Consider the following 14,167-nt stretch of genomic DNA (forward strand, 5'->3'; position numbering starts at 1 on the left):
CAACTTTCATAATGTGTATCAAAAAACTTCGCAGTCTATTATAGCTTTTTAAGTTTCTATATGTGCAACACCCTTGCACTTACTGTGGCTAAGTTCTTTGACCACAACATACAGGTTTCTGTACAAGCAACATCTTTACACCTGCTACATCGAAGTTCTTTGACCATAGACCACATGTTTTTATGTAAACACATTGTACTTCAGGAGTGCACATCGTAATAGTGAAATATGGAGCTAAACTTTATAAAACTGAAATATGGACGTGAAAATGGTAATAAGTGTGCAACTAAGTGGAAAAACTGTCACCACAACGTAAGTATAATAATGATGTTTCATCTTTATGTAAGTACAGATATATTTTCGACAAATGCTGCCTTGCCACTTACAATTGTCCCACTTGTATCTGTTTAGTCACGAGCAAATAATTTTTTTGTATTTATACAGTCATCTCCAGTGAGCCGTGGAAAAAATTGCTGTTTTGAAGAACGCGCCGCAGCTAGTTGTGTGAAGCAGCCGCCTTCCGTTTCTGGCGGTGGCGCAGGAGTGGCAGTCGCAGGTTTGGTGTCTCCCTCTGGTGAAAAAGGGGAGAGGTTGCCTGTTCACTTGCCTTTAAGGGGCGCTATGAGCTCGGTAGGGTCAGTCTGAGTCGGTCAGTCGGAGTCGATGGCGAGTCTGGTCAGTTGGTGAGCTGGGTCAGTGTGGAGCAGTTAGTGTCTGTCTGTCGTCCGGAGTGCTAATATGTGTTAGGCCACCAGTCTGCTCGAGTTTGTTCAGGCAATGGGCATTGACGGTTGGATCGATCGGTTGGTCGGTCGCGCACTGGGAGAGAAGATGACTTGTCCGTCTTGAGCGTCGGCGCGTGTGAGGTCAACACGTCAGTCCAGTGGCCCGCGCCGTATAGCGAGGGGTGGTGGCTTCGCGGCCGACACGAGAGCAACAGGAGTCAACCCACATCAGTCTGGCCGGGGCGAGCGGCGACGTCATGAGACGGGAGATCGGCGCGCCTTCCTGCGTCCGTTGAAACGGCTGGCAGCGGACGGTTCGGAAGAGCGTCTTGGGGGTGCTGCGCCAGGTCTTCGCCAGACATCGCAGTTTATTAGAAGTTAATATGTGATGAAGTGATATGTTGTTTGATTAACTTGTGAAATTCTACTTGTTTTCTTGGTCAGTCTCTCGTCCCCAGCTTGCTCGTCTGTGTCCTGTCCGCATTTGTTAGGCAGTTAGTGTCTGTCTGTCTGCTTGTCGGTCTGCCATACGTTAATAGCTGCCTCTGTCATGTTTGTCGGATTGGTGTTAATGAATTTATTGCTTAAGGTGCAAAGGCCGAATTCCTGATATATGTTTTTATCTTGCCTATCATCTTGAGAGGTGGTATATATGTAATTTAGAGCATGTTGGTAGATTTTATGTAAAACAGCATTTCATGGATTTTATTTAAATGATCATTTTAGAATATGAAGTTGCCACCCTTCCACCGTAGGAGTTCTTTTAAAAACAAGTTGCACTTTCGGAGGCAAATAATTTTTAATGTGAGTGTTTTGTACCATCTCCATCCCTCTTATGGGGTGCATATGTGTTTGTGTGAGTTGTTAAAATTTTTAGTTTAAAGTAATCTGGTGTGTTGCAGATTTGCACCAGTGTAAAAAAAAATAGATTTGTTATTCCTGCCCTCTGAATAAATTGTAACTTGATATTTACAGGGTGGTTTCTGATTATAATTTTAAATCTATTTAAAAAAAAGGGGCTTTAGGAATAAAATTTCCATTTATTGAAAAAAAAATTTTTTTAATTTGTTTCATCAGTTAACCATTGGCAACAAGTTCCACGCTCACATAGTGTGATTAAATGTGTTAATGTTCTTGATGAATCGCTAGTAAGTAAAGTAAAATCTTAAGAAAAGGTTTTGAAAGTAAAGTTTAACGGTTCATCCAGCAATATAAACATGCACATGAATGTATAAACATCTGAGGATGGGCACAATCCCGAAACCGGTCGTGTGAGAAATAAATAACCTTTTATTGTGACTGTTGGCGGAAATTTTTCTAAACCCTATAAAGGAACAGTCACTGAGTTCAACAGCATCCACTACGGATAAAATTCGTGTAATCTGAGGGATTTTTACGTGGAATAATCGCGACATAGTTGCCACACGTGAGGGATGAAAGCAGACGAGTGACGTGGCTCACCTGACGAACTCGTAGACGCAGTCCTGCCCCGGCGGGTAGGGCTGCGGGTAGCCGGGCGTGTGGATGGCGCCGCGGCGGTTCCTCACTCTGGCGTAGCACGGCCGGTTGGGTCCGGGCCCCGGCAGCGCGCCCACCGCCGGCTCCTGGAAGAGCCCTCGGCAGCTGCGCAGCAGGCGGTAGCGCAGCCGGAAGCGCAGCACCGCCCCCGCCGAGGGCCGCGGCCGCCGCGAGCCGCCGCTGCTGTGGAACTGGAAGCGCAGCGCGCGAGACCCCGGCTGGAACAGGAACTGGTCTGCCCGCGGGCGCGCCGGCAAACCAGACACCGCCACTGTAGCTGCCAGCGAGAAGGGGTTAGGGTTAACTCTATACGGCGGCTAGAGAGGACAACTTCAGGATTAGGAGCTAATCGTCACAAATGAATATTTAGTTTCTATTCGTCCACAAATTTGTTGTTGTTGTGATCTTCAGTACCTTGTCGGACTCGCATTCGGGAGGACGACGGTTCAGTCCCGTCTCCGGCCATCCTGATTTAGGTTTTCCATGATTTCCCTAAATCGCTTCAGGCAAATGCCGGGATGGTTCCTTTGAATGGGCACGGCCGATTTCCTTCCCCATCCTTCCCTCCCCGAGCTTGCGCTCTAATGACCTCGTTGTCGACGGGACGTTAAACACTAATATCCTCCAGTACCTTGTCTGATCAGCTCCCTACCCTACCTTATACTCCATTCATCGAGATGAGACGACCAGGAAACACGTCAAGGCGCGTAACCACAGCACTGCCGTCGAGGTACGAGCAAGGCAGGAGGCGCTCACTCAGTGACCGCTTCCGTTGCGAGTATCTTCAGTGAAGAGCCAAAGAAACTGGACTCCTGCCTCTAATATCGAGCAGGGCCCCGTGAGCGCGCATAAATGCCGCAGCACGACGTAGAATGGACTCGACTAATGTCTAAAGTAGTGCTGGAGGGAACTGACAGCATAAATCCTGCAAGGCTGTCCATAAATCCGTAAGAGTACGAGGGTGTGGGGATCTCTTCTGAACAGCACGTTGCAAGGCATCCCAAATTTGCTCAATAATGTTCCTGCCTAGGGAGTTTGGTGGCCAGCGGAAGTGTTTTAACTCAGAAGTGTGCTCCTATAGCCACTCTGTAGCAATTCTGGACGTGTGGGTTGTCCCATTGTCCTGCTGGAATTGCCCAAGTCTGTCAGAATGCACAATGGACATGAATAGATGCAGACCATCAGCCGTCAGAGTCGTATGCAGACGTATCAGAGGTCCCACTTCCGCATCCATTAGCTGAGTGGAGCCGGCACGGTAGCTCAGCGTGTTCGGTCAGAGGACTGCTTGCTCCCTGTTATAAAAAAAAAAAAAGTGAGTCAAGGAGTCAACGATCAACTTGAACAGATGTATTTTGGCGTCCGCCCAGACCAAACGCAACGAGCTATATCCAGCAGAATGGAAGAAGAAAGAAAAAAAAAACTGGTCAGCGTGCGGAATGCCACGCCAAGGGGCCCGGGTTCGATCCCCGGCTGAGGCAGGAGATTTTTTTCCGCTCAGGGACCGGGTGCTGTGTTGTTTCATCATCATTTCATCCCTATCTCCGACGCGCAAGTCGCCCAGTGTAGCGTCGAAAGCAGTAAGTACTTGCCCTCGGCGAGCGAACTTCCCCGAATGGGGGAATCCTGGCCCACAATGCCGTACGCTCATGGTCCCACATCACTCCAACTGCATACGCCCCATACCGTTACAGAGACTGCACCAGCTTGAACAGTCTCCTGCTGACATCTAGGGTCCATGGATTCATGAAGTTGTCTCGATACCCGTACATGTCCCTCTGCTCGATACAATTTGAAACGAGACTCGTCCGACTAGGAAGATGTTTCCAGTCATCAACAGTCCAATGTCGGTGCGGGCGGGCCCAGATGATGTGTAAAGCGTCGTGTCGTACAATCATTTACGGTACATGAGTGGGCCTTGGGCTCCGATAGCCCATATCGATGATGTTTCGTTGAATGGTTCACACGCTGACACTTGTTGATGTCCCAGCATTGAAATGTGCAACAATTTGCGAAAGGGTCGCAGTTCTATCAAGTTGAACGATACTCTACAGTCGTCATTGGTCCCATTCTTGCAGGATCTTTTTCCGGCCGCAGCAATGTCGTAGATCTGATGATTTAACAGAGTGCTCATATTCACGATACATTCGTGAAATGGTCGCACGGGAAAATTCCTCACTTCATCGCTACCTCGGCTATGCTGTGTCCCATCTCTCGTGCGCCGACTATAACACCATGTTCAAACTCACTTAAATATTGACAACCTGCTATTTTAGCAGCAGTAACCTATCTAACAACTGCGCCAGACACTTGTTGTATTATACAGGCGTTGCCTACCGCAGCGCCGTATTCTGTATTTGAATGCGCATGCCTATACCAGTTTCTTTGGCGCTTCAGCTCAGAATCTGATTGTACAGTTCAGCTCGTTTGAAAGACCAGTTTTTTTATTATTTGCGTAAGCATCAGTATTTGTAATCATAATCAGCATTCGTTATTTATTTGTCCACCCACAACAGTTATTCTTTTTTGCCCATTAGTATCAGGTACAAGTAAACTCATTATGCCGTGCTACACCGATACAGCGAGCGAGGTCCTAATTTCATTAAGTTCTGCAGAGAAACACACTGTTCTTGAAATGTATAAAACAGTGCTGTTGTATCCGGAACAGTCAGCGGCTGATATTGTTTTGAAAACTGCGGCACCTACAGGTGTGGTCGTTCTTCGAAGTCACGTGTACTTAGTGAATGCAACGCCTCACAGTCTTTGAAGTCTCCTCAGAAACAAAAATCACGACAGAAGCTTTCAGAAAGTGTTGACGACTTCGATAGAAACGCAATACCAAGGAAAGTACATGCTCTTTATTTTCGTAACGAACTGTCAACAATTAACTAAGTGCTTGCTGCTGTGAACAAAAGATAATTTTATTAATTATGAGGTTCTAGGCGCTACACAGTCTGGAGCCGCGCGACCGCTACGGTCGCATGTTCGAATCCTGCCTCGGGCATGGATGTGTGTGATGTCTTTAAGTTACTTAGGTTTAAGTAGTTCTAAGTTCTAGGGTACCCGTGGTCTAGGGGTAGCGTCTTTGATTCACAACAAAAACGTTTCGGTCCTGGGTTCGATCCCCGCCACTACCTAAATTTTGATAAATAATCAGCATTGGCGGCCGAAGACTTCCGGCATAAGAAGTCAGCCTCATTCTGCCAACGGTCTTGTCAAAGGGGCGCGTAGAGGTTCAGGGCACTCTCTTGTCCTAGGGGTGGGAAATTGACCCTAAAGGCCGAAGAATCAGCAATGATCAACGACATGAGGATGCAGAAGGCAATGGAAACCACTGCATTAAAGACACGTAACGTGTATTTACAGGACATGTGGCCTGTATTTGAAGAAGTGTCATGATGATCTCTCCATTGGCAAAAGATTCCAGAATAGTCCCAAATTCGGATCTCCGGGAAGGGACTGCCAAGGGGGAGATTACCATGAGAAAAAGATTCAATAATCAACGAAAGGATAACGTTCTACGAGTCGGGGCGTGGAATGTCACAAGCTTGAACGTGGTAGGGAAACTAGAAAATCTGAAAAGGGAAATGCAAAGGCTCAATCTAGATATAGTAGGGGTCAGTGAAGTGAAGTGGAAGGAAGACAAGGATTTCTGGTCAGATGAGTATTGGGTAATATCAACAGCAGCAGAAAATGGTATAACAGGTGTAGGATTCGTTATGAATAGGAAGGTAGGACAGAGGGTGTGTTACTGTGAACAGTTCAGTGACCGGGTTGTTCTAATCAGAATCGACAGCAGACCAACACCGACAACGATAGTAAAGGTATACATGCCGGCGTCGCAAGCTGAAGATGAACAGATAGAGAAAGTGTATGAGGATATTGAAAGGGTAATGCAGGATGTAAAGGGGGACGAAAATCTAATAGTCATGGGCGACTGGAATGCAGTTGTAGGGGAAGGAGTAGAAGAAAAGGTTACAGGAGAATATGGACTTGGGACAAGGAATGAAAGAGGAGAAAGACTAATTGAGTTCTGTAACTAGTTTCAGCTAGTAATAGCGAATACCCTGTTCAAGAATCACAAGAGGAGGAGGTATACTTGGAAAAGGCAGGGAGATAAGGGAAGATTTCAATTAGATTACATCATGGTCAGACAGAGATTCCGAAATCAGATACTGGATTGTAAGGCGTACACAGGAGCAGATATAGACTCAGATCACAATATAGTAGTGATGAAGAGTAGGCTGAAGTTCAAGACATTAGTCAGGAAGAATCAATACGCAAAGAAGTGGGATACGGAAGTACTAAGGAATGACGAGATACGTTTGAAGTTCTCTAACGCTATAGATACAGCAATAAGGAATAGCGCAGTAGGCAGTACAGTTGAAGAGGAATGGACATCTCTAAAAAGGGCCATCACAGAAGTTGGGAAGGAAAACATAGGTACAAAGAAGGTAGCTGCGAAGAAACCATGGGTAACAGAAGAAATACTTCAGTTGATTGATGAAAGGAGGAAGTACAAATATGTTCCAGGAAAATCAGGAATACAGAAATACAAGTCGCTGAGGAATGAAATAAATAGGAAGTGCAGGGAAGCTAAGACGAAATGGCTGCAGGAAAAATGTGAAGACATCGAAAAAGATATGATTGTCGGAAGGACAGACTCAGCATACAGGAAAGTCAAAACAACCTTTGGTGACATTAAAAGCAACGGTGGTAACATTAAGAGTGCAACGGGAATTCCACTGTGAAATGCAGAGGAGAGAGCAGATAGGTGGAAAGAATACATTGAAAGCCTCTATGAGGGTGAAGATTTGTCTGATGTGATAGAAGAAGAAACAGGAGTCGATTTGGAAGAGATAGGGGATCCAGTATTAGAATCGGAATTTAAAAGAACTTTGGAAGACTTACGGTAAAATAAGGCAGAAGGGATAGATAACATTCCATCAGAATTTCTAAAATCATTGGGGGAAGTGGCAACAAAACGACTATTCACGTTGGTGTGTAGAATATATGAGTCTGGCGATATACCATCTGACTTTCGGAAAAGCATCATCCACACAATTCCGAAGACGGAAAGAGCTGACAAGTGCGAGAATTATCGCACAATCAGCTTAACAGCTCATGCATCGAAGCTGCTTACAAGAATAATATACAGAAGAATGGAAAAGAAAATTGAGAATGCGCTAGGTGACGATCAGTTTGGCTTTAGGAAAAGTAAAGAGACGAGAGTGGCAATTCTGACGTTACGGCTAATAATGGAAGCAAGGCTAAAGAAAAATCAAGACACTTTCATAGGATTTGTCGACCTGGAAAAAGCGTTCGACAATATAAAATGGAGCAAGCTGTTCGAGATTCTGAAAAAAAGTAGGGGTAAGCTATAGGGAGAGACGGGTCATATACAATATGTACAACAACCAAGAGGGAATAATAAGAGTGGACGATCAAGAACGAAGTGCTCGTATTAAGAAGGGTGTAAGACAAGGCTGTAGCCTTTCGCCCCTACTCTTCAATCTGTACATCGAGGAAGCAATGATGGAAATAAAAGAAAGGTTCAGGAGTGGAATTTAAAATACAAGGTGAAAGGATATCAATGATACGATTAGCTGATGAAATTGCTATCCTGAGTGAAAGTGAAGAAGAATTAAACGATCTGCTGAACGGATTGAACAGTCTAATGAGTACACAGTATGGTTTGAGAGTAAATCGGAGAAAGACGAAGGTAATGAGATGTAGTAGAAATGAGAACAGCGAGAAACATAACATCAGGATTGATGGTCACGAAGTCAATGAAGTTAAAGAATTCTGCTACCTAGGCAGTAATATAACCAATGACGGACGGAGCAAGGAGGACATCAAAGGCAGATTCGCTATGGCAAAAAAGGCATTTCTGGCCAAGAGAAGTCTACTAATATCAAATACCGGCCTTAATTTGAGGAAGAAATTTCTAAGGATGTACGTCTGGAGTACAGCATTGTATGGTAGTGAAACATGGACTGTGGGAAAACCGGAACAGAAGAGAATCGAAGCATTTGAGATGTGGGGCTATAGACGAATGTTGAAAATTAGGTGGACTGATAAGGTAAGGAATGAGGAGGTTCTACGCAGAATCGGAGAGGAAAGGAATACGTGGAAAACACTGATAAGGAGAAGGGACAGGATGATAGGACATCTGCTAAGACATGAGGGAATGACTTCCATGGTACTAGAGGGAGCTGTAGAGGGCAAAAACTGTAGAGGAAGACAGAGATTGGAATACGTCAAGCAAATAATTGAGGACGTAGGTTGCATGTGCTACTCTGAGATGAAGAGGTTAGCACAGGAAAGGAATTCATGGCGGGCCGCATCAAACCAGTCAGTAGACTGATGACCAAAAAAGAAAAAAATGTTCTAGGTGACTGATGACCTCAGAAGTTAAGTCCCATAGTGCTCAGATCCATTTGAACCATTAATTATGAAAATAAACGAATTTTAAATACGTTCGGTGTGGACGCGATAGCATACTAATAGACAAGGATGACATCACTTTATGGAAGCGGCGTTATCTACGAAGCATTAAATTGTTGAGAGATGAAGGAAGACCAATTTACTATTTGCACGGGACATGATTGAACGCAGGACATACCCGAAGTAATGCCTGGGTAGATAGCGCCATAAAATCATTTAAACAAGCGTACGTATCTGTTCGGATTATCCACCGGAAACAAGGACCAACCGAATAGAGAAAAAACGCCTGATTATCATGGACATTGGCAGCAAAGCAAGTTTCGGAGAAGGCTGTTTATGGATTTTCTAATCCAAGAAGAGTGCAGATTATAACGAGCAAATGTGCGCCGATACGTCCGAGGAACGGTTTCAAGACGTTCTTCCTCGCCTTCAAGGAAACGCAGTAATTTATCTTGATAATGCGCCGTACCATTCTCGTCGAAAAGAAGAAGTCCCTAATACGAATTTCAATAAGCAAGATATAACAGAATGGCTAAAATCCTTTGAAGATGGTCTGTTGAAGAAAGGAATACTACAAATCGTTAAGAGAAAAACAGAGTAGCATACAAAGAATACGCAGCAGATGATGTGCAGGGAAACCTGTTCTTTCAATCGTCCTATCACTACTAATTAAATGCCAAGGAGTTAATTTGGGCAAGAATTAAGAGTTACTTGTATGTTGCAGCAAGAAACAGAACATGCAAAATGTCGCAAGTTAAAGAACTATTAGCACAAGCAGCAATAACAGTGACTGCAGAAGAATGGAACAAATGTGCCCCCCACGTGGTGGACAAAGCTGAAACTCAAATGCGGAAATTATACTACATTATAGAGGAGAGAGAAGGCTGTTTTGTTATAAACCGGAATGAAAATATTCAAGTTCGGCAGAACGCACATAGTTTTATCGTCCAAATGGCTCTGAGCACTATGAGACTTAACATCGGAGGTCATCACTCCCCTAGAACTTAGAACTACTTAAACCTAACGAACCTAAGGACATCACACACATTCGAACCTGCTACCGTAGCGGTCGCGCAGTTCCAGACTTAAGGGCCTAGGACCGCTCGGCCACATCGGCCGGCTAGTGTTTTATCGTTCCTTTAATACTATTGTAACTGCTATTATTTTTAAAATCGCCTATGTTTGCATCTGCTATGGTCGGTTTTCTACGTTTTCTTTCATTACTTTGTAGCGGAAGTTGGTAACACAGGGTTTTCTCATGAGCGACGCATACTTCGTTATGGCATCAGCCCGGCGGCCAACTGCAAAGCATGCACGGTTTGCCGACACCCCTGTTTTGGCCGGTATTGCAGTATGATATTTCTTTGACAAATAAATACGATCAATATTCGTCAGATTTTTTTGACAAAGATATTTGACGTAGTGCTAAAAAGGGATATTACACAGTCGTCATATTTTTCGTCAAATTTCAAGATAGCGGACAGTAACAAGTTCTCATTACGCGCTGCAATTACTTATACCACAACTGCATTGTGTGTTCATTTGGAAGAAAAGCGGCGGAAAAAAAGGAAACACACTTGAGTGAAGCCATGGGTATTATGTCGAGATAGTAAAAGCATTCAGCAAAATTTGTTATAAGAGATGCAAGTAGAGGACGTCAAGTCTTATATAAATTACGAATGGATGAGAGTGCATTTGCGTTTTTGCTCAGTAAAGTGGATTCTCATATTACAAAATAGAATACACACTTGAGAAATGTTCAGGCTCACCGTGGCACTGCAGTTTCTTGATACGGAGAGAGCTATGCTAGTTTACAATATAACAAATGGCTCTGAGCACTATGCGACTTATTTTCTGAGGTCATCAGTCGCCTAGAACTTAGACCTAATTAAACCTAACTAACCTAAGGACATCACACACATCCATTCCCGAGGCAGGATTCGAACCTGCGACCGTAGCGGTCTCGCGGTTCCAGACTGTAGCGCCGAGAACTGCACGGCCACTCCGGCCGGCTTACAATAAAACACTCGAATACCGTAGTGCACATTAAGCAAAATAATTCCAGAGCGTGCGAAGCGATTTATTAACTTCGGATTGTTGCAGATGCCACTGCGCTCGTGTGTGGTCTGACATTATCATCCGCATGTGGGCGAAATCTTCGAATGCGAAACTCGATTCCAGTAGGTTGTTCTCATGCAGCGACATAATTACATTACACACCGGCATACTACACGCTACAATTCGAAGCCCTCTAGCACCAGGCTGCAAATATGTAGGCATGAATAATAAAGATGTAGAATGCTTATAAAGTTTGTTTTATATAAAAAGCTATGAGAGTTTTCACCTGAGAAATTCGAAGGAATTACTTTTCAGCATACCCTCGCACAAACTGAATAGCTTTGGGGATAGGTTACAAAATTGTTTCACTCCGTTTTCAACTAGTGCTTCAATTTCATTTCCTTCTACTCTTTAAACTGTAATGTAGTTTCTGTACAAGTTGTATACAATCTTTCACTCCCTGTGTTTTATCCCTGATACCTTCAGAATTCGAAAGTGTGTACTCCAGTCAGCATTGTCAAAAGCTTTCTCTAAGTTTACAAATGCTTTAAGCGTAGGTTTCTCTTTCGTTAACCTGTCTTCTATAATAAGTTATATGGTCAATATTGCCTCACGGGGCCGGCCGGAGTGGCCGAACGGTTCTAGGCGCTACAATTTGGAACCGCGCGACAGCTACGGTCGCAGGTTCGAAGCCTGCCTCGGGCATGGACGTGTGTGATGTCCTTAGGTTAGTTAGGTTTAAGTAGTTCTAAGTTCTAGGGGACTGATGACCTCAGAAGTCAAGTCCCATAGTGCTCCGAGCCATTTGAACCATTTGCCTCATGGGTTCATACATTTCTCCGGAACCCAATTTGAGTTTCCCCCTGGTTGGCTTCTACCAGTTCTTCCGTTATTTTGTATACAATTCGATCAGTGTTTTGCAATCATGACTTATTAAACAGATCGTTCAGTAATATTCAAACCTGACAGCACTTGCCTTCTATGGAATTGTAATTATTACATTTTTCTTGATATCTGAGGGTATTTCCCCTGTTTCATATATCTTGCATACCAAGTGGAATAGCTTTGTCATGGCTAGCTTTCCCTAGGACTTCAATAATTTTGAGTGAATATCTTCTCCAGAGGCCTCGTTTCCACTTAGATTTTTCAGCACTCAGTCAAATTCTTCTAGTACTCTCATGTGTCCGATGTCATCTTCCTTATCCCTTTCTACAATATTGTCTTCAGGTTCATTTCTTTTGTGTATATTCCATACACCTTTCAGCTACGTCCTCACATCTCCGTAACGCCTGAAGAAGTTTCTACCAAAGTTGGCACACGTATCACTTGCTGCCTAGAAAAGTTATTGACAGTAGGACACCCTTATTGTTTATGGTGGGAGTGAAAAATTGCATGGGGGCTTAATAAAATGAAATGCAAATACTTTTTTAATTTCCTGTCGCTGTATGTCCGATTACGCAAGTCTCGTAAACGGTTGGCCCTGACAACTAATTGTTACGCTATCTGACTGCATAGAATGACAACAAAGAATGAAATGAAAATTTTCGTTAACACAATTAATTAATTAAGTCCCCAGCAACTATAAAACCTACGAAACCAAAGCACAAGTATAACTGTTCTGTGTGTGGGAGTGTGACTCAACGCACATCTGGCACGGTTCTTCTTCAACAAGACAAGAATTTTTAAATATCATTTATACTGACGTGATAAAGGAAAATTGGAAATACTATAATTGTGCAAGAAACCCAGAATTACACTCTAATACAAGAACACACGCCAGATGCTTTGTTGACTGAACCTGTAATGAAGCATTATTCAGGACACACAAATAATAAGAAAATAAAGAACAGTAGTTAGTTACCTTAATTTATATTGACGAAAAGCACTCAGGTCATTACAATATCTCCATTGGAACAACATCTACTATCTCTACCATCACATAGCTGCATAAAACATCGAACAAACACTCACTACTACCCCATCTCATTCCAACTTCAGATACAAGCAGTGTCCACCACAACTGCTCGGCAAGGACTGCCTGCCGCTACCTCTCAATGAGCACTGCCATTGGAGGCGGCGGAACAATACTCTCTCTGGCGCGATTTTTGGCGCTGTGGCTCAGTGTAGCCACCTTTCATACAGTGTAGCCACCTTTCATATGCCCTTCCTCCACGGGCTAGAATTTGATGGTATTTTTGCCAGCATTGGTGGTGAAAATACCACCAAATTCGTCAAAAAAAAAATACAGACAAAAATAAAAGATAATATTAATACGTAAATATCATATAACTAGATAAAATTTTGGCTTTGCACTGACCTTTCAATAGCCTAATATATAAAGTACACTAAGCAATACAAATTCTTTCATACATGTGACTTTACATAATAGTTTACAGAAATATCATGTGGTTAAACAATTCAATCGATAACGTCAGCAATGACGAATATGAGCAGGTAAGAGTCTTATAACTTTTCACAAACAGTAATACACAAAAAATCAGTTAATACAAATATTCACAACAAGTAGTTCACAGTTCCAGCAGTAGCACCCAGCACTGTTGAATAGGTGCTGACAGCAATAAGTGACATCATCTCAGTAGAAGCAGTCCATCAGTGGCACCCAGCATTGTGGAACAGGTGCAGACTCCAACAGGTGACATCATTTCATTAGAAGCAGTCCATCAGTGGCACCCAGCAATGTTGAGTAGGTGCAGACACCATCAGGTGACATCATTTCAGTAGAAGCAGTCCATCAGTGGCACCCAGCAATGTTGAGTAGGTGCAGACTCCAACAGGTGACATCATTTCAGTAGAAGCAGTCCATCAATGGCACCCAGCAATGTTGAGTAGGTGCAGACACCATCAAGTGACATTATGTCAGTAGAAGCAGTTCATCAGTGGCACCCAGCATTGTGGAGTAGGTTCAGACTCCAACAGGTGACATCATTTCAGTAGAAGCAGTCCATGAATGGCACCCAGCATTGTGGAACAGGTGCAGACTCCAACAGATGACATCATTTCAGTAGAAGCAGTCCATCAATGGCACCCAGCAATGTTGAGTAGGTGCAGACACCATCAAGTGACATTATGTCAGTAGAAGCAGTTCATCAGTGGCACCCAGCATTGTGGAGTAGGTTCAGACTCCAACAGGTGACATCATTTCAGTAGAAGCAGTCCATGAATGGCACCCAGCATTGTGGAACAGGTGCAGACTCCAACAGGTGACATCATTTCAGTAGAAGCAGTTCATCAGTGGCACCCAGCAATGTTGAGTAGGTGCAGACACCAAGAAGTGACTTCATTTCAGTAGAAGCAGTCCATCAGTGGCACCCAGCAATGTTGAACAGGTGCTACAGCAACAAGTGACACCAGTTCAGTATAAGCAGTTCCATCAGTGGCACCCAGCAATGTTGAACAGGTGC

The 14,167-nt window shown here is 43.8% G+C and overlaps 1 protein-coding gene across 1 annotated transcript in view; it reads right to left on the minus strand.

The window, feature by feature from the left end:
* The window catches only part of LOC126188574 (neuropilin-1a-like), a gene marked incomplete at its 5' end in the record, with an annotated part of 276,952 nt that overhangs the window by 53,598 nt on the left and 209,187 nt on the right, over positions 1-14,167 (minus strand). Inside the window, one exon of the mRNA XM_049930176.1 lies at positions 2,187-2,478. Coding sequence (XP_049786133.1) covers positions 2,187-2,478 — 292 coding nt within the window. The remainder of the gene's footprint in view (positions 1-2,186; positions 2,479-14,167) is intronic.

Source organism: Schistocerca cancellata, chromosome 5, assembly GCF_023864275.1.
Source record: "Schistocerca cancellata isolate TAMUIC-IGC-003103 chromosome 5, iqSchCanc2.1, whole genome shotgun sequence".
NCBI lineage: Eukaryota > Metazoa > Arthropoda > Insecta > Orthoptera > Acrididae > Schistocerca > Schistocerca cancellata.